The following is a 20,139-nucleotide window of genomic DNA, read 5'->3' on the forward strand; positions in this document are numbered from 1 at the left end:
GGTACAGTCCCATTGCCCTCCTCTTGAATCCAATAGAATATGGCTGATGTGATGCTATGCAACTTCTATGTCTAGGCTAGCCTTGTGACTTCTGCCTTGCTCTCTTGCAACACTTTTTCTTAGAGCCCTGAACCACCATGTAAGAAGTCTGACTACTCTGAGACCACTGTGCTGGAGAGACCACGTTTAGATGTTCTGTTCAACAGTCTCAGCTGAGATTGTCCTTCAGAGATCCCAGACTTGTTATGCCGGCCATGTGAGCAAAGAAGCCATCTCAGAAGTGATTGCTTCCTAGTTTATCCTGTTAACTCTTCTTTAATTCAGTCTCCAATTTTCTAAAGTGACTCATTCAAACTCTCTTTACTTTCCACAATCAATACCTCCATTTAAGTTTATTCTCAGTTGATGACTTGCTTCATATTTTACTGACAAAACTGAAGCCACAGAAGAGAATTCCCACATGCTCCCATCCCCACATGCATCAACCTATCTGGATCTGTACATATTGCATCTCCTTTTCTTACAGTCGATGAACTGTGTACGCTCTTATTTAAAGTCAATGACTCCACTTGTGCTGTACATCCAATTCCTTCTTTCTTTTACTCTGCAATTTCCTCCTCTTTCTGCTTTATTATGAAGTTTTCTTACTCTCCTGCACATTTTCATCTGTTTATAAGCATTATTAATTTCTTCAAAATGCAAACTCCTCAAAATAATAATTATCTTTACTCACTATTTTCACTTCTTCTTCTCCAATCTCTATTGAACTTCCTTTTGTTTCTATTGAACCCTTTCACCCATTAAATTATTATTCCTCTAAGCAGCCCTTGTCAAAGTCACCAATGACCTTCATATTGCTAAATCAAGTGGCCGCATCTTAGTTCACACTGGATACAATTTTTTAACAACTCTTGGAATGATTGATCTCCTGCTCCCTCATGAACATCTTTTTTACTTTGCTCTTGGGGCTCTATTCTCTTTTGCCTCTCATGCTATCTTACTGCCTAATCTTAGTGTAATTTTCTGAATTATCCTCACTCATGTTCCAAATTTCTGGGCACTGTAATGCTCCAGGGCTCAAATCTCAGACTTCTTCTATTTTCCACACATATTTATCTTTATCAGATTCCATGGTTTTCAGTATTAGCTACACTGTGATAAATCCCAAGTTAATATCTTCAGCTCCAACTTACAGATTTTACCTCTGAACCTGATCAACAAGTTGTCTTATGCATCTAACTCCACATTTTTTTGCTTGGAAGCCTAATAGGTATCTCTAACTTAGCAGACACAAAACTGAACTTTTTTTTTTTTTTTAAACTTTTATTTTGTCGATATACATTGTGGTTGATTATTGTTGCCCCTTACCAAAAGCTCCCTCCCTCCTCCCTCTCCTCCCTCCCCCTCAACAATGTCCTTTCTGTCTGCTTGTCGTATCAACTTCAAGTAATTGTGGTTGTTATATCTTCTTCCCCCCCCACCCGGTTTTTTTTTTTTTGTGTGTGTGTGTGTGTGTGTGAATTTATATATTAATTTTTAGCTCCCACCAATAAGTGAGAACATGTGGTATTTCTCTTTCTGTGCCTGACTCGTTTCACTTAATATAATTCTCTCAAGGTCCATCCATGTTGTTGCAAATGGCAGTATTTCATTCGTTTTTATAGCTGAGTAGTATTCCATGTTCATTGCAGCACTCTTTACAATAGCCAAGAGTTGGAACCAAAACTGAACTTTTGATCTCTCCCCCACCTCAAACTTATTCCTCCCGTGACCTCCCTAGGACAGTAAAAGACAGCTGCTTTCTCAGTTATTCAGACCTCAAAATTTGGGGTCATCTTTGACTCCTCTTTCTTTTGCACACCATATCCAATTCTTCAGTGAATACTGTCAACTCTATTTTTAAACATATGTCCTGAGTCTAATCCCTTTTTACCACTGTGGCTGCTCCCATGCCATTTTATGCCACCATTATATCCCATGCTCATTTTGCAGTGACATCTTAGTCCCCCTATGACCACTCTTGCCCCATTGCAGACTAATTTACATAATGTAGCAGAGATGTCTTTAAAATATGTCAGATCATACCCTCCTGTCTCAAAATGTTTCAAATAGCTTCCCTTCTCACCCAGAATAAAATCTGAGGTATTAAGTTCTCAGTGCCCTGCATGATCTGGCCCAGTACTACCTCCTAACTTCTTCCACTACTCAGTTGCCTGCTCTGCTCCAGTCACACTCTCTTTCTTGCTCTTCTTCAACATCACCAAGCAAGGTCCCATCTCAAAGCCTTTGCATGTGTAGTTTCTTTTGCCAGCGACAGCCTTCTCAGATTGCCACATAGTTCCTTCTTTTACTTTATTTAGCTCTCCACTTCAATTTTATTCTTTAGAAAGGCTTTCCTCTGACCATCTAAGCTCTTTATCCCTTATTTTGCTTTACTTTTATTCTTTATATCTCTTACCAACAATATAACATAGTTTATATTTCTTTATTTTATTGCCCTATTCCTTCCCTCTGCAGGCCTAAAATGCAAGATCTGTGAGGGTAAAAACTTAATCAGTGTTGCTTAATGTCTTTTACCCCAGAACCTCAAATTCCTTGAACATAGTAGGTGCTTAATAAATATTTTAATAAATTAATAAATGAAAATGGAGCTCACCTTGGGATGATGAATAAAAGTCTGTACTTGGAAACCTTGAGATCACCTGCAAAAACCAAGTCATCTACATGTGTCCAATGGTGTCAAACTGACTAAAGTGAGACCCCTGGTATATAACACAAACTCGGAATGGATGGAAAAAATAATAGTGAACCATGGCTAAGGTCCCTGGCAACTATCCACAGAAGGTGCAACATGAGCCAACTTGGTGTCTGTGTGTGACATTAATCCATATTTCTTCTTCCAGAAAAAGGAAGCACATCCACATAAAGCAAATGAGGAAAAAAAAAAAAAAAAAAAAAAAAAAGAACAACAAGTTATAAATTAAATTAGTGGCATTCTCACTGGCTTATGCTTCGATAGAGAAAGGACATTAGGCTGGAGCTAAATGAGGTCACTTTAGATAATTTTAAAGCATTTTTCTAATTCTGTATTTCTCTGAATAGTTTTCTAGTAGACTACATCAACCTATAATCATTTTCTTTTTTAAACCCAAATCTGGAACGTACAATTTGACAAATACAAATGTGCTTGTGGAGACACTAGGACAAAGTATGAAAATTGGCACTGGCTTAAAAAATATAGGATATTTAGGAACAGAGTATATGCTTCTGAAATGACACTGGGAGTATTAAGAGGATCAATGAGCAGAAAAAAGAACAAGCAAACTCAGCACAGAAGAAAGATAGGTGGTCACAGATAAGAGAGCTGGACTACTTTAGTTTGAAGAACAGACACCATAAGTGACATACCCAGCTCCAGGGATAAGTTCTGATGAGGGTAAATGGCATGAATCTTGGTGCATAATGGAGTAAATATTCACTGCCTTGAAGAAATCCTTGTGGAAAGATAGGGATAGACATAGAAGTTTACAGTAAGAGTTGGGCCTCTTTCCCTCATGCCCAGCTCTCTTTAGATTCTGCAGTTTTGACACCATGTAAACTGTAATTCATCAAAGGACTGGTTTCAACCAGTGTTGTGTGTACCGCCAGCAGATATATATATACATATATATGTGCCAAACTCAACTTATATTTAACATTACATTCCAACTCACTACCTTCACAGCAATGTGCTTTCTATGTCTCACAGCTCTGTGTGTCTGAGGCTCTGTATGCAAGGCTGTAATTTTTCCGTCTTAAAGCCCCACCCCCATTTCTCTCTTCTCTTTCCCTAACATGAGAAGGCAACAAAGGAGACTAGAGATTAGAGAGTTGAAGATAACTCATACCTTAACAGTTTTTATGAAGGAATGATCAAATTCTAACTTCAATAAAAGAATGAAATGAATATTTCATAATTTAAGACTGAGGAATCCAAATCCTTCATTTTATATATGAAGAAAACTGGGGGCAAAGAAAGTATGCTTAACTGCCCAATGTAACACACAAAGTTAGTAAAAAAAAGCTGAGATGAAAACCCAGGGTTTCTAACAATGTGGAGTGTTCTTATTATTTCACCAGTTTTCAATCTTGGCATCTTTACTACTAAAATTCTTTTACAAATAAACAGACAACAACAACAACAAAAAAACCCCACAACAAAACAGACTCCCCCTTGATGGAGCAAAAAATCTTAAATAAATATGCGTTTATAGGTCTTTTGTTAGTATGATTTCAGAACAGAGCAGAAATGTTCCTTTCAGAATATTTTACGGACTTGAATTTCAGGAACACTGAAGAGTAACCATTAATCAGACCTCCTAGAATTTGCACCTATGCTGTTCAGGATTGAGTTATGATTGTAAGGGTTACTGGAAGAGGTACAAAATGCATGTTACAGGGTCTGCACTTTTCCCTCACTGTGGCTTCCAGTGTTCTTTTTGTTTGTTTAAGGAATGAAAACACCGTTCTGGCTTTGTAGAGACTATGTTATAATCTAGCATCAGTAGATGTAGTTTTTCGCCTAATTTGTATGAAATACATAATTCTACATTTTTCTGAGAAATCCTTTCGTTACCTAAGTTGTCTGTTGCCAGTTTTAGAAAAAGCCTTGGTAGGCTCTAAGGTGTCTGATCTGACAACTTTGAATGAGCCGTGTTTCATTTGCGAATCTTGCTGTATGGTTCTTATCAATTTTATTATTTCAAGACGTGAAACTGAATAAAAAAAATGTATAAATGATTCAAACCTAGACTTATCTTTGTCATAGGTGACAAAAATTTTTCAAATAGTTCTTTGGGAAGAAGAGAGAAACTTTTTACTAACAAGATGAACATGTATTTAGAAATGATAGGCAAAATTCAGGAAGCCATGAACTGTTTCCTATTCAACAATGAATCCATTGCACTTAAAACACCAGGTTAAGTACTAAAACTTGCTGATATTTGTTGAGTGTTCACTATGTGCTATTAGTTTTAATTATATTCCATTACACCAAAAATAAAACAATTCTGGGCTTGGCCAGTTAGTTCAGTTGGTTAGAGCATGGTGTTCATAACACCGAGGTCAAGGGTTCAGATCCCTACACTGGCCAGCTACCAAAAAAAGGTAAATAAGTAAATAAAATATTTCTTTGAAGATGATACCATTATTATCCCCATTTTATTTGAGAAGAAACTGAGGGTTAAGGAGATGAACTAATTTAAGTTAGGGCCATAATGAAGTTGGGTTCCAGGTAAAGAAACCCAATCCCAGCACCTACCATAAAAACCCACTTTGTGGTGTCATTCTTTAAAATGTTTGCTAAGGTGAAAAAAAAAGGGGGGGGGAGGCTGGGTCACCTAGAAGACTTTCCGATCACATACTTGTATCTTTTTCAATTAATAATAAACCCTATAATTTAGAGCTGATTTTAACCCGGGAAGCAAAAAATAATTATTTTATAGCTGAAGTCCATCTTGCTCATGTCAGTTCACCTAGAGGCTATTTACATCTTACTGTCTAAATCGATACACATAGGGAATGACATCACAGCTGAGAGAAACCTTCTGCAGTATCATATCACCATTATCATCTCTTTTCTGATAAGACACATCAGTCCTGTTGCTCAGTCCTCATCCATTTTTATTCCTAGCCTTGATCGTTTTTGCAAGAACACACACACACACATACACACACCATTTTCTAGACCATTTATGTATGGTCGGGAGAGAACTTACATGAAAGGATAATCTTGAGTGAGGATGCTCACAAATTATTTTCACCAGAGATGAAAAAAATTAGATGATACACCTAAATGGCAGCAGGAAAGTCTTAGTATATATAGAGGTAAGGGAATGGAGTATATTCTGTGCAAAAACTTTGAAATGAATTAGTAAATTTTACTTAAGAAGTTCTTTGAGATTAGGACATATTACCGATCTCCAGAATTTTCATCTCATGGTATTTACTCTTCACAACCATCAACTTGAGGATGTCCGTAAATATGAACCACAAAATTTTGTTTGAAGTAGGTCTTGGATCTCCTTAATGTTATCTCCCATAATCCCTGACCTATAATTTTTGCAGAAGCTGAGTAGACGGTTCCAACGTCATGTAATTTAAAGGCATTTGACAGCATTAAACTAAATGTGAAGACGGTTCAGTCATCTCTTAATTTTCTAAAAGGCCTAATAGGGTAAAACAGATACAATTTTCAGTAAAAATTTACATAACCATGTAGACACACCAATGCAGAATTAAAACAGATATCCACCTGAGAATTCAAGAAATGTACTACCTTTCCCCAAACCGGTAAGAATCCAATTACCAAAAGGATGGATAGTTACCCATGGCGAAGAATGGGATTCCCAACAGGGTGGAGTTGTACTTTCCATCTGTGATGAAGAAGATTCCTGCTGCCGTGATGAGGGAGATGCACACCGTGAGTACCCCCAGGAGGCCCAGGATGGGCTTACTGCGCAAGCAGTCCTTCATGGAGCTGGAGAGGGTGGCTGTGGTCAGGATCAGCACAAGGCTCACCAGGACTTTGCTTCTGGCCAGGATGCTGGTCTTATGAAAGTCTCTCCAGAGGCTAAAGGATGCTAAAGAGTACAGCTGGAGGTCTTTATGTTCCTCCTGGAGCTTCCTCATAAGCTTGCAAAATTCATTCTCCCACTTCTCCCCTATGAGGTCTTGGGTGGCAGAGCCATAGGTCTGGAGGTAGTAGGTGATTTGAATGGCTCTGGCTGACTTGACCCGCTGGTCCTTGCTGTTTGGCACTTCCACTACCCCGCCCAGTTGGTGTCCAATAAAACTGTTCCTCCCATCCTTGAAAATAGAAAAAGGGGAGACTTACGTTACCAGGAGGATGCACATGCCTGGGAACAGATTCTTACTCTAAGTGAAAAAGCACAAGAAAGGCAGAGATAGGCACCAATAACTGTGGAACTGGTGTGGGTGGAGAGGCAAGTTAGAATTTTATTTTCAACTTTTTGGAGCTACATGGGACACCATGCATGATGTTCAGGATTAGAAAAGATGCAAAGAGTGTTACAAAGCTACACGAGACTAGCCACATGCATAGGAAAATGTACATAGATATTATTTTGGTCTCAACCATACCCTCATTCCCACCACTATCTTTTGTAAAAATCTATTATAAATCCTTAATGCAAGATCAAATTTTATGATTCAGTTTCAGCCAAAAGTGAAGCATAGCATAAGCTAACAACATTTCAACAATTAAAATAATTATCCAATGTAAATATAAGCTAAACTTTCTAAGGTTAACACACAGACATACCTAAACCAACACACATACGAACACACACAAACACAGGTGTCCTTGCCCCTTCTTTATATTCTGGGGTCAGAATTGTGTATTGCAGAGCAGTGCGAAAAATACTGTTTCCTGCAATTAATTTAATGATGTCAAAATGCTTCCTAAATATGATTGAGGACTTGTTCACTCATAACAATATTCCCTCCAAACACTCGCCTCAGGCATAGGTTAGTTAGCCTTTTTCTACAGATGGCAGTGGACAAACCCCCCAGATGAGACTGATAAAATTTTCAGACCGAGTTGCCAAAAAGTTATTTCAATTTCAGAGTTTGACATGATGTAGGGTAGGCAAGATCATAAGAGGAGGAGATTGGTAAGACAAGCAACCACCCCTCTTTAAGGCACACATAGGTGGATGCAGAGTTACTTAAACAGGTTTAGAGCAGTAATTCTCATCTGGAAATCCCTAAGAGCTGTCATCAAATTTTAATCAATTTGGAAATTTTATTTTTGCCACAACTGTCATGTGCTTCAATGACAATGGTTGTCAGAATACTGAACCCAACAGCAGGCTGCAAGATGGAGTATTGCACTGAAAATATGTTGCAAGTACTGGGGGAGAAGCAGGCACAGGTAAATTTATGCCACAAGTGGCCTGTGTGTTCACTGATGCAGGCAAAATGTTTATCTCACAAGGATATGAAAAAGTAAAGTCAGGGCAGGGAGCAGTTCTTTCTAGAGGCAGTAATATAAAAGAGCAGCAAATCCAATAGTGTGATAACCATGGGTATTTTCATAGAACTGCGAGGCACTATATATTCTAGTAGACACGTGCGACAACTATTATGGATTTGTTTAGCCTAGATACCTATATATAAAGCACTTGTTTGTATTTGTGTTTTTAAAATGCACCAAAGAAAACCTAATACTTGAGGGTGTGTTGCAAACACAAAAAGTTTAAGAACTTTACAGAGTGTACAAACACTCTTAGTAGAATCATCAAGAATTGCAAAAGAGAAATTCCGTAGTCAGTCCATATATTAATTTCCCCCTACATGTTAAATAAATGCAATTATTCTATTTAACTCAACCTAAACAATATATTTCTTAAGAATTTGATTTGAGGGTTTTTTTTTTTTCTTGGCATATCTCCCACTCCCATGGCAACTTTGTAATTTTCCCATTTCAAATCAAACTCCAATTTTGGCTGTATGCTCCCAAGGCTTTCTCTTGATTAAACCCTGTGGGGTGCTTCAGTGAGCTTCAGTGGAAATGTAGCAAGCTTTGGGAATCCTGTCACAGGCCTGAGAAGTTGTAAAATATAGTTTCTACTGTTTCAGTAGATCTAATTTGCTCCTCAACTGGCTCGTTTATTCTTGTTTTAAGCTTGGTATACTTTTTAGCTCCATCTTTGTTACTACTTCTTTGGAATCCCATCTTTGATGTTGACTTGTGTTTCTGATTATTTGAAAGAGAAATATTTAAAAAGTCATATTTACTTAAGAATATGCAGCTCTGTGAGTCTCTACTCATTTCTGTTGTCAAAAATATTTCTGATGATTCTTTAGCAGCAACATAAAGATTTACGTGCCTCTCAGGCCTAATTTGGATGTTATAGTGGATCCAAGAGGGTGCTGACAAAGTATCTGGGCAAAAATGCCAAAATTTTTAAAAAAGCAAATATAGATTTTTAAATAACAGATCATCACTGGGATTGGCTAGCTGCTAACCCTTTTAAAGTTGTCTAATTGACCTTTTTACAAAAATATCTTATAAAAGATATGCTTTCACTTTATCTTTTCCCATTATATTTAAATCAATGTAACAAATAAAATAAATTTCTCACTCATATTCTGTTCCACCTTATCTACCAGAACAAAATAGATGAGGTGTTTGGACATCTTGATATTGAAAGCTTCATTGAAAGATCCACATCTTGTACATGTAGTTGGCCCAATCACTCTATTCACTGTAGTCCTGAGAAATACACTTTAATACTTGTGTGGGAACATGCTACTATTTTGTAAGGGATGGTAGAAATGTTCATTAGTTTCCCCAAATAACCAATTCATAGATGCTTTTATACAGGAGAAACAAAGAATGAATATAACAAATATTGTGATTATCTTCTGGGTGGAACTTCCTGGAGTTGTAAGATGTCCAGTAGGATTAGTGGAGAGAATGCTGTCGTTAGGAGCCATGTGACCTGAGTTGTAGCAAGCAGGTCACATTAATTGGATAATAAACCCATTTCCTGTTCTAGGTTTCAGTGTTTTCATCTATAAAATGAGCAGATATGAGGATATGAATAAATGTATGATATGTAAGTAATTTTTCAGCTCTATTATTCTATAAAAATAAATACCATCTATAAAGTTACTCCAAAGAAATCTGAATGTTAGAAAGATATCATTTTAATTAATAGAGCCATCAATTCATGATTTTTACATCCGATCAAGATCTTACCTATTACAGGGTAGAGCTGTTTTGCTTAATAGATGAACAAAGCTAGAGTCGCAACGAAGGTCAAAGACATGAACTCAGGGTTCCAACTAGACCTTTTGATTCCAAGTCCAGTTCTAGAATCCTATGCGAGTGATTTGAGGGAAGCCACTTTGGCTCCTGTGCCCCACTAACTGCTCTTTTTGATTAAAACTTATTTCTCTTGCAGATTCCCTTTCCCAGCATTTTCCTTTCCACTAAAGCAATTGTCCACCATTTAACACATATATTGATTTAACTTCTTTGTTTCCCAAAAAACCTCCCACACAAATTCTGAAATTCTTTTAAGTGAACATATCACCTTTATGTCCCAATGACGATAAATCTTTGAATAAAAATATGACAAGGTGACAACATGTTTTCAGTGCTCTCCTATTTCTATGCTTCACTGAACTGAATTGACATCATTAACATGAGATGACTTTAAGACCCTAGCACATATCCCGTCTATTCTTCTACTTCAATCTATTTTCCACCCTGAAGCCAGAACCTATTTTTACAATTCCAAACAAGACTACATCATTTCCATGCCTAAAACCTGTTGGCACCCACTTGCACTACAAATAAATAGGAAGCCCTTGCCAGCCCTGCAAAGCCCTGCATGGCCCATTGCTAGAGGAGCCCTCAGACCTTGTCTGCTATGACTCTTGCCCTTATGAACTCTGCTCCAGCTTTTCTGGCCTTTGTTCCTACTCCTATACATACCAAGCTAATTTCCACCTCATAGCCTTTGTGTCTGCTGTTCCCTCTTCCTGGAATACTTCCTTCTGTACTTTTTATGGCCAGGACTACTTTCTGTCATAGAGGTCTTAGCTTTAAAAAACCATTTCAAACACAATCTAAAGTTGACATCTCCTTCCCTGCAATCATTCTATTGCATAGTCCTATTTTATCTTCTTCCTACTAATGATTTCTATCTGAAATCATCTTATTTAATCACTTAATTGCTCCTTTTCTGTCTCCTCTGCTAGAACGTGCCCTCCTTGAGAGTTGGCACCTTTCCTGTTTTACTCACTGATAATTTCCCTGTGCCTAAACAAAGCCTTGTATATTATAATAAACACTCCATAATATTTGTTAACTGAATGAATTCACCTTGAGGTGCAAATAACTAATTACAGGTTATTTTTAAGAAACTACTTTGCTAAGGTGAGGAAAAGTAAGAGACAGCTCCAAGTGCCTGAGGACAGTAGGCACTTGGATAAAAAGAGGAGAATGTAGACATGAGAGACTGAAAAAAAGAAAAAAAAAGGAACTTTATCTTTTTTCCAATCTGCGTAGTCTAGTGTCACATTTCCACAAAATATGTTCCTGTGCCGTTTTCACTGTACATCAAACATCAGTAAGCTAGTCAACAGACAGGGGGACTACTTAGAGAGTGCCAGGGAAAAGGATTTGCATGTATCATGACCTGGAGGCAGTGATGGGATCTGAAGCTAGAGGAGGAAGCAGGATCTCCTTGGTAGGGGCCATGAAAGCCTTATTAAGGAGTTAGACTTAATTGTCCTTTAATGAAAAAAACCATTGGAGAGTTTTAAGCAAAGCAATGGCACAAATTACTTTTTGGAGTGCTCATTCTCATTGCACTGTGAACAATGATTTAAGGAGTAGAGGTGACTCTAAAGGAAAGAGCTCAGTTAGAAAGTCCTTGCACTATTTCAGGTTCTTGATATAGCATAAGAAAATGTCAGCTGAGGTGTCTCTGGTAGGTAAACTGTTCCAAGGTGAATCAATGGAATAACAGGTCACGATGCTATCTTATGGCTATAAAGCACTTCATCACATTGTCTCTTCAGCAGCATGAATGCTGGGGAAAATTAAATTCCTGGGTTTTTAACTCTTACTTAGTTTAAAGTCATTTCTTTGTAGCTTTTTAAAAATTGCTCCCACCGAGTCAACATCTCTGCAATGGAAAGGAAATTGAACTCTCAGAGATAAGATCAAAGAATAAATTCTTAATGTGATAGGAGAGGATGGAAACATTAATGTCATACACAATAGTGCAAAGATAAAAATTACTTGATGATGCTTTGGAATTATAAGGGGGCGAGTGTAATATTTACTCAATATACATATACTCGGTTGACATTCAGATACTTTCTGTGACTGTAAGATAATCTGTCAGCACAGCTCCTGTGCGAAACAATCGTAATTAAGATTTCATCAATTTTCAACAAGGCAGACACTGCAAAGGTATTGGAAACTTTTAGATGGTCAGTTGTTTTTTATCGATGAAAAGAAAATCTTCCTGTGTATGGCGACAGTTCTAAAGGAGTGGTAAGGTTTGGTTTGTTTGTTTCAACAAGATTTTCCCTCATATTTATTTCCTAACTTATACCTCTTTGTTTTATTCCCAACATCAAGTGTGTGCAGAAACTAGAATTAAATGAAAACATGAGTTATCTTGATTTTCCACTCCAGAGCTTCATGTTCAGTAGAAATGAGCAAATAATGAGAAAGCAAGTTTCTACAAGGTATTTATTTTTTTTTTGAAAAAGAATCAAAAGTCATTTTCAAGATGACTTTAAGCATTTAAATGCTTTTAGTAAAAAAATTAAATTAATTTTGTTAATGTTACTAAGCTGGGAATTTGCAGTGGTGTATTTCAGATTTTTTTCAAAGAGGAAGATTAAAAGACATGATTTCTGTGTTGTTGAAATAAAATAAAACCTTTGCCAAGTAGAATATAAAATAAGTTGGGCCAGCCCCATGGCTCACTCAGGAGAGTGCAGCGTTGGTAGCGCCGAGGCCGTGGGTTCGGATCCTATATGGGGATGGCCGGTGCACTCACTGGCTGAGCGTGGTGCGGATGACACCGTGCTGAGGGTTGCGAGCCCTTTACCAGTCAGGAAAAAAAAAAAAAAGAAAAGAAAAAAAAGAATATAAAATAAGTTTAACAGAGAACTGCAGCATTATCAATTAACTGAGGCTTGGCTGGAAATTTTTAACACCTGTGGCCGACTCTGTTCTAAGACTTAAGAACTTTATTTGCATTATCCTAGGCACCTCTTCCAGTCACTCTATGAGGAAGTGCTACACTGGTGCAGTCTTATGTCACTCATGAGGACATCAGGGCCAAGAGAGAGAATGCAATGAGAGTAAGGTTGTATAGGTACTAATTAGCTCAGCCAATCAGTTGATTCCTGTTCCTGACTCCAACATTTGTATTCTTAACATAACTGCACATATATTTTGAGAACTTATGAATTTATTTGAATGATGTACAATATAGTGGTTATGTACACAGACTCAAGAGTTTAACTATCTCGCTTAGAGTTCCAACCTCAACACTGACAAGCTGTGCAAGTGTCTTAAGCTCCCTGTGCATCAGTTTTATAGTGGGTTAAAATAAGAATTAAATAGGCATTGTGAGAATCAAGTGTGTTAATACATATGAAATAGTTAGAATAGTGCTCAGAAAGGGTTGGATGTTATTCTTACTATCATATGTCATAAACGAAATATTTGAATGATACTGTTTATTCACTTAGCCATCTAAGATTATTCCACATTTCCAGCAAATGTCTATAATGTGATGGAAAGAACACAGGGCGCAGGGCCAAGGCTCCTGGTTTCTAGATCCAGTTTTGCTACCGTACAGTACGGTGACAGAAAACATGCTGCTCGACTTCTCTGAATGCCAACCCCTCATCTCCAAACTAAAATGGTTTGGCTCAATTATCTCTAAAGGTCTTGTTTGCTTTGTATTTAATGATTCATTGGTGGTAAAGTAGTTAGACACTACAAAGTATGCTAGAGAAATCTGCACTAAGGGAAAAAAAAAATAAGAAGAAAGGGGAAACATAAGGTGACCCATGTTCATTTTTGTAGAAACAAGAAGCTTTTTTAATCTTCTAAATCTGGACCAAGTCATTTTTTTTCTTCTTTCTTTGAGGAGTCTCCAAAGAAAATTATTTTCAAATGGAGAAAGATAAGGAATTTGCCCTATTTTTCCTAGATGTAAATCATCTCTCAGTAGCCCAGATAAAGTAATTTTTTTCTCTTAGTAAAATTCATTTTATGTCCAGATCTTTATTAGTATCCTCTCTATTGGTGTGCTTATCACAAATAGCATAAATGCATCTGATTTCTCCTTTATTTATGCAAAATATTTACACAAATTTATAAACAATGCATAGAAGTAGCGTTAGCATCTGCATTAAATGTGAGCCATATAAAGAATGACCTTTTTGTTTCTTTATAACTCATCCTCCAAATTTTTATAAAAAGCGACATTGCTATTCTTTCTTTTTCTTTTCTTTTTTTGCCTTTTTGTGACCAGTAAGGGGATCGCAACCCTTGGCTTGGTGTCGCCCGCACCGCGTTCAGCCAGTGAGTGCACGGGCCATCCCTATATAGGATCCAAACCCACACCGGGAGCGCCGCTGCACTCCCAGTGCCGCACTATCCCGAGTGAGCCATGGTGTCGGCCCAACATTGCTATTCTTAAGTGAGTCTTTAACAAAGGGATCACAGTGACTACTCAAGAGCAAGTATTCCATATCAAACAAAACACTTATCTCTAGTGTCATAGGGGAAGTTGGCCACCACTCACACAGAGCATTTGAGGAATGCAGGAAGCCCCTATGTTAGGACCTCCCTTCAGTAGAAGGATCAAAAGTCCTCCCACTACAGACTCTCTTTGGGGCTAACAAATTCTCTTTGAAAAAGGTTCTAGTTTACTGCAGGCTATATAAGGAGTGAAAACCTGGACGAGCACCTCTGACTGGAAAAATAGACAACCACACACTGGAAAACCCACAGAGGAAAACCTCAGAGTAGAGCTCAAGACAGCCTCATAAAAACAGGAAAGAAGAGGAGAAGCTTAGGTGCTGCAGGTATCTACATGGGTTGGTGAATACCTGGGGTAGCCAAGAATGTGACACATAGGTGGAAACAGGCAGCAAGGGCAGAATCATTCATTCATTCAAGAAATAGTCAGTGAGCATGTGCTCTGTGCCAGACCACTATGAGGATACAGTGGTGAACAGCTATCATTCTTATCTTCAGAGAGCCTGTAGCTAAGACAAGTAAGCAGGAAGGCATTTAAAAAATATGTACGTACTGTGGTACCAGTTAATACAAGATGTTAAAGGAGCACTGAGAAGGAATCATCTAGCCTAGGGGCTACTAAGAAGGCATTCCAAAGAAGGTGGCATGTTAGCTGAGACCTGAAGCGTGAGTAACAATTACCCAAGTGAAATGGGATCTGGTCAGTGGACATGGGGAGGAATGGCCTTCCAGGCAGAGGGAACAGCATACACAAAGGCCTAGAAAGGAGAGTCAACATGTTGTATTCCCAGGACTTTGAGAATGACTGAAATATACAATGTGGGAGGTGGGGAAAGATGATGCAGAGCTCAGGACTGGTAGTGAGTGTGGCGATCTGCTTATTTAACACCTCTCATTCATTAACTGAACATTTTATATTCACAATGATTTGAGGTTTAACATGACATGTGAAATGTTATTTATTCATTTATTTTGAATCTAATATTCAATTGAAACCTACACACTTCATGTTTCAAATCAAGGTACTACCTATGTTTCTAATGACATTTTTCATGTTCCAACTATCTGTTGTGTAATAAAGTACGAAAAATATAAAAAGAAAATAAAAATAAAAGCTCTCATTCACTGCATATGAAAGATGAACCTCAGGTGTGCCTTGGGATGAAAATGGGCACTAGAGAGAGGGCATGGCTTAATGTTTTTTGCCTTCCTTACCGCTTTGTGTAAGGCAAGATTGACCTAACTGATTGTGTGAGCATTAAAAAGGGATTTTTCAGATCTTATGGAATGCACACTATTTTGAAAATAAATTCTCCCCACAACTGGGCTTTTCCCAAAGAACCACCTCTTCTGAAGTGCTGAGGGATTCTTGGAAAACAATTTACTTCCTAATAGGGTGAGAGTTGTTGAAAGTGAGATACTCATTCTGATGATTCCCATAAATCCAATAAGTTACATCTGTACCGAGTGTCTGAAAAGGTGGATTGCTAGTCTGCATGTAGAAAACAAGATAAGGACAAACAAAGAGAAGATAAACTCTCTTCCTTAGAGGAGTTTATACTTTTGTTGTAGAAGCAAAGTGCATAAATAAGATGGCAAGAGAATAAAGATACACACTTGGACTGCAGTGCTATACACATGCAGCATAATCTTAACCATGTAAAAAATATGCACATATAAATATTCGAAGGAAATACACTGGCTCATATTTGGTATAGAAGTGATGGGTCAGTTCTGCTTTCTTGGTTAAGCTATGTCACATTATTTTGAAAAAAAAAAACACCCTATTGATTCATCAACAAAATTAATAAATGTAAGTTTGTTAGGGGAACTGAACAAAGGGTAGATTAGAATGGGAAGGATAAATTGAGTGTGATGTCTGATCAAATTTCACTTAGGCCATGGCAGAGGAAGGAGGACCAAGAATCAGGGCTCCCCTATCCCCAGGATCAAATTCTAAGCAATTTGCCTTGTAGCTCCTAAATGAACTTGAGTTATGATGGTTCATCCTTCGTCATGAAGGACTGTGGTTTTGCCCATTAAGACATAATGTATGATGCTGTTCTACTTAAAGTTACAGGTGGGTTACAGCAGATTTCTGTCTGCTGAGGGTAGCGAAAAGTGCAAGCACATACTTAACTCCTTAGCTGATCTGACCTTGCAGTGAACTAAATGGTGTTTTAAGAAAAGATCATGGGGAATTTGGTGGCTCAAAATAACTTTCCTTATATTGAACTTGAGTTCTGAACTGGCCCTTATGAGGTTCTTTTTAATTTTTGCCTTTGTATCTTCCCATGCCATTTGTTTTTTCTTTAATTTGGTTACAAAGACCAAATCATTTGACCAATCAAATGATAATTATTTTTCAGCATTTGCGATGCATAAAGCATCATGCTAAGCAAAAGCTGGTTTATTTTTTTCTGGGATTCCCCAGATAGTGGCATTTGCAGAGGTCTAGAATATGAAGTTGAATAAAGCTTCCAGGAAATATACAATCGATTATGTAGGTTGGAAATAATGTTTTTATTTTTTTTTATGAACTTCACTCTTCTAATTTCTACTTTGCTTTGCGCTCTAGGATTGTATCATTTCATTCAAAGGCACCTCTTCTGAGGGTTAATATATGTTGTCTTTTACCACTATTTTCTGTGTGTCTGTTGTATCACTCCAACTTGACTTCTAAGTTCATTGAGCATAGGGAACAAAGGTGGTAATTTTTCAAGCTACAAGAAACAAATATGGACATATCGCAAGGAAATGTAGAGGTATGGACACATTATGAAAGAATGTGAAATCAACGGTGTGGCCGTTATTTGCAGTTGTGGGTGAAGTTAGCTGTGTCATAATCCTTCGATGAAACAAAAGTGACGCCTCGTATTTCTACTAAAGACAATTCAGACATTAATATCTTATTGTTTCATACGAACATCCTGCCTATCTCTTCCTTGTTGCATCTATTTTCTCCCTCCCCTCTTTCTCTCCCTTTCTACCTCTCTCTAATCCTTTCTTCTTGTTTTTCCCCTCTTCCCCCTTTCATCTCTGTCCTTCCTTTACTTGAAAGACAACTACCTTAAAGACGCAGTGAGGGATAATCATTGAACTATGTCAGTAAAATGCTAGATAAAGAATAAAACTCTTGCTTAAGTTCATTTTATCTTCATTCAATTGCCTTTCATTTTAATCCCCAAAAGGACAGAAATGCTTTGAAAATATAGTGTGCGATATATATTCTAATGAGAGCCATAAAGCTGTTCTTTACTACAACCAAGACATTCAGCCTTAAAGATATTAAAATAATTGAAAGCCTTGTGATAAAGCCAAGAAAGTAAGTACTCGCCTATCTCTCAGCTCCACGTGGGAGTTAAATATTACTTTTCTCAGCACAAGAGAAGAGGGTGCAATGGCTCACCTTTGCAAGTGTATTAACATTTTCGGGCTGATGTGATATAGTTTAGTCAAGTGCATGAGCTAATCTTTGCATTAAATTCTATACTCTTAGATATCTAGCAAAAGAGCACCTAGATGCCTTTGAAAGGTAAAATTTTTTAAAAGTTAAAAATTTGTAAGGAATTGGAATAAAAAATTAACTCAAAAGCAAAGTGAATTTTTTGCTTGATAATTTAACTTATTGTAAAAGATTTACCAAAAATCATTAAAGATTTAGAAAATAATTTTTTGTTTTGTTTCTTGAGAGGAAAAATATTGCTTTTTGTTCGTCTTGTTTAAGGCTGATATTAAAATTTACGTGCATTTTACTTATAAATGCTTGTCTGATGTAGGAGAGAAGTGACCCAACCAAGCTAAGTATGTTGAAAGCAAGGAAATAAGTTAGAAGCACATTAAACTATGTTTAATGGCTGTACAGCAGCTTTAGTAAGGAAGGTAAAATTTCATGTCATTTTATTATTTAAATGAGATTAATTCATGGAACACTTATCTACGTGTACTTTTAGTTTTATATGAGGGTACTTCACAAAGTTCATGGAAACATTCACATTACCTTTTAATTCTATTTTTCCACAACTTTTTGAAGTGCCCTCATACTTTTGTGAGTATTTTCTAATTAATACTCACAAACTAAAATATTTTGTTTTATCGCATATTTCCACTTTTGTTTGAAAAGTATTGTAACCTTAATGAGTCAGGTGATATTAAGTTACAATGAGTAAAAGCATAAATGACTAGATAATCTCAAAAGTTTTAACAGCTGATTTACTTAGATTTTTATGCAATAAGGGACAGTATTAAGGTAGACAGTCTCATTATAATAAAAGTAATCATCACTTTGAATTTGCTAGTCAAAATTAGGCCAGTTTTAAGTGGGATAACCCACATTCCGGCCCTGGGGAATTTAACTACCTCCACTACATACACAGGATTGCTGCTGCTTCCAGCCACACATAAGTATCTCTCGTAGCTGTGTCAGTTCTGATATCACCTATTTCATGGGGTGTGGAGACAAGACTTCTAATCAAAATCATACTCCTGTTTAGGCTGGTTTCAATTTACTTCTGAATTTTCCAAAATTGTGTCTGATTTCAGCAACCCAGTTTCTCACAATCAGACAATCAATATTTTTCCCTCAAAAAGTCACCACATTTCTTTTTAAAGGACAAAACTTTAGCATAGAGAATTCTCCCAAACTTGTTCTTACAAAGTATTAGGAAATGAACTGAGATCTCTTACAGGCTCTTCAGAGGAAAGACCCCACAGCGCACACTGGAGGTCACGTGACCTGGCTGTCACGGCCCTAGTGGCAAAAGCACTTTGGCGTCACAGGCAATAAAAGGGGTTTGACTTTAAAGCTCAGAGAACTTGGGCTTGAGTGCTGATTTGGCCAGTTATTACTGCTATACCTGTTGGAAAGTTACTTAGATCCTCTAAACCTCTTTCTTCAGCTATGAAATGGGACTGTGTGGCTCATAAGCTTTATTAAGAAAATTAAGCTTGATAATATTTGAAGACAGATGACACCCTCTGTGTTATTTTGTAAGAGCTCTGTGAACAGTTATTACCTAACTACAAAATAATGGTTGGATGATTCACTGATATTAAATAAGATAAATAAAAATAAATCATAGCTCTTGACACCAAAAATCATCCCATCAACCGTCAGAAATAGTCCAGAATACAGTAAGTGTCCAGGATTCTGTAAGTAGCTAAAAGGAGGAACAAAAGATCCTAACGGTGTCTTTTCTGGTCCTGCTTCACTTTCTACATTACCTAGGTCAATGCAGCTTTGAGAGATATACTTTATCTGGTAATCTGGTATTTTTAGGGGAAAAGTTGGTTCAAATTTTCCTTCAATATACTCCAAATGAGCACCTAGACATGGGCTTTCTCTAATTTAGAAAACAAATTGTTGTCACAGTAAACTTTCTAGGGCAACTGAGCTCACAGAATTTACTGCCCTTCACTGTAAGAATCCCAGAGTCTCTTGGGACTTAGAGTCAGGCCTACATGTCACCTTTGCCATCTGCTTTTAAATTCCATAGTAGGAAGAGTGCCTAAAGCTTTGTGGCATTCTCTGCAGGCAAGACTGTAAGATAGAAGTAAGAACCAAACCTCCTGATTCTATAGCGCAGAGGTCTGCCCACTAAAGGGTCCTTCTGTAACTAACGGCATCTGATGGAGACATGAAAGAATCTCTCATAGCTCCCCTATTTTATTTTACCCCATTCATAATTAAAATGGCAATAAGCAAAAACTAGGTAAGGTGATTCTATACTCAGATGGTTTCATTTTGTATTTGCTGCCCCATTATTTGAACACCTACAGGATTGTTCAGAGGAATGTAGTTTCATCAAAATAAGTTTTATCAAACT

At 37.3% G+C, this 20,139-nt stretch overlaps 1 protein-coding gene across 1 annotated transcript in view; it reads right to left on the bottom strand.

Annotated features, from left to right (window-relative positions):
• Positions 1-20,139, bottom strand: part of PTCHD4 (patched domain containing 4) — a 218,435-nt gene that overhangs the window by 153,159 nt on the left and 45,137 nt on the right. Inside the window, exon 2 of the mRNA XM_063098452.1 lies at positions 6,366-6,846. Within this exon, the coding sequence (XP_062954522.1) occupies positions 6,366-6,846 (481 nt within the window). The remainder of the gene's footprint in view (positions 1-6,365; positions 6,847-20,139) is intronic.

The sequence above is a fragment of the Cynocephalus volans genome, chromosome 5 (genome assembly GCF_027409185.1).
Source record: "Cynocephalus volans isolate mCynVol1 chromosome 5, mCynVol1.pri, whole genome shotgun sequence".
NCBI lineage: Eukaryota > Metazoa > Chordata > Mammalia > Dermoptera > Cynocephalidae > Cynocephalus > Cynocephalus volans.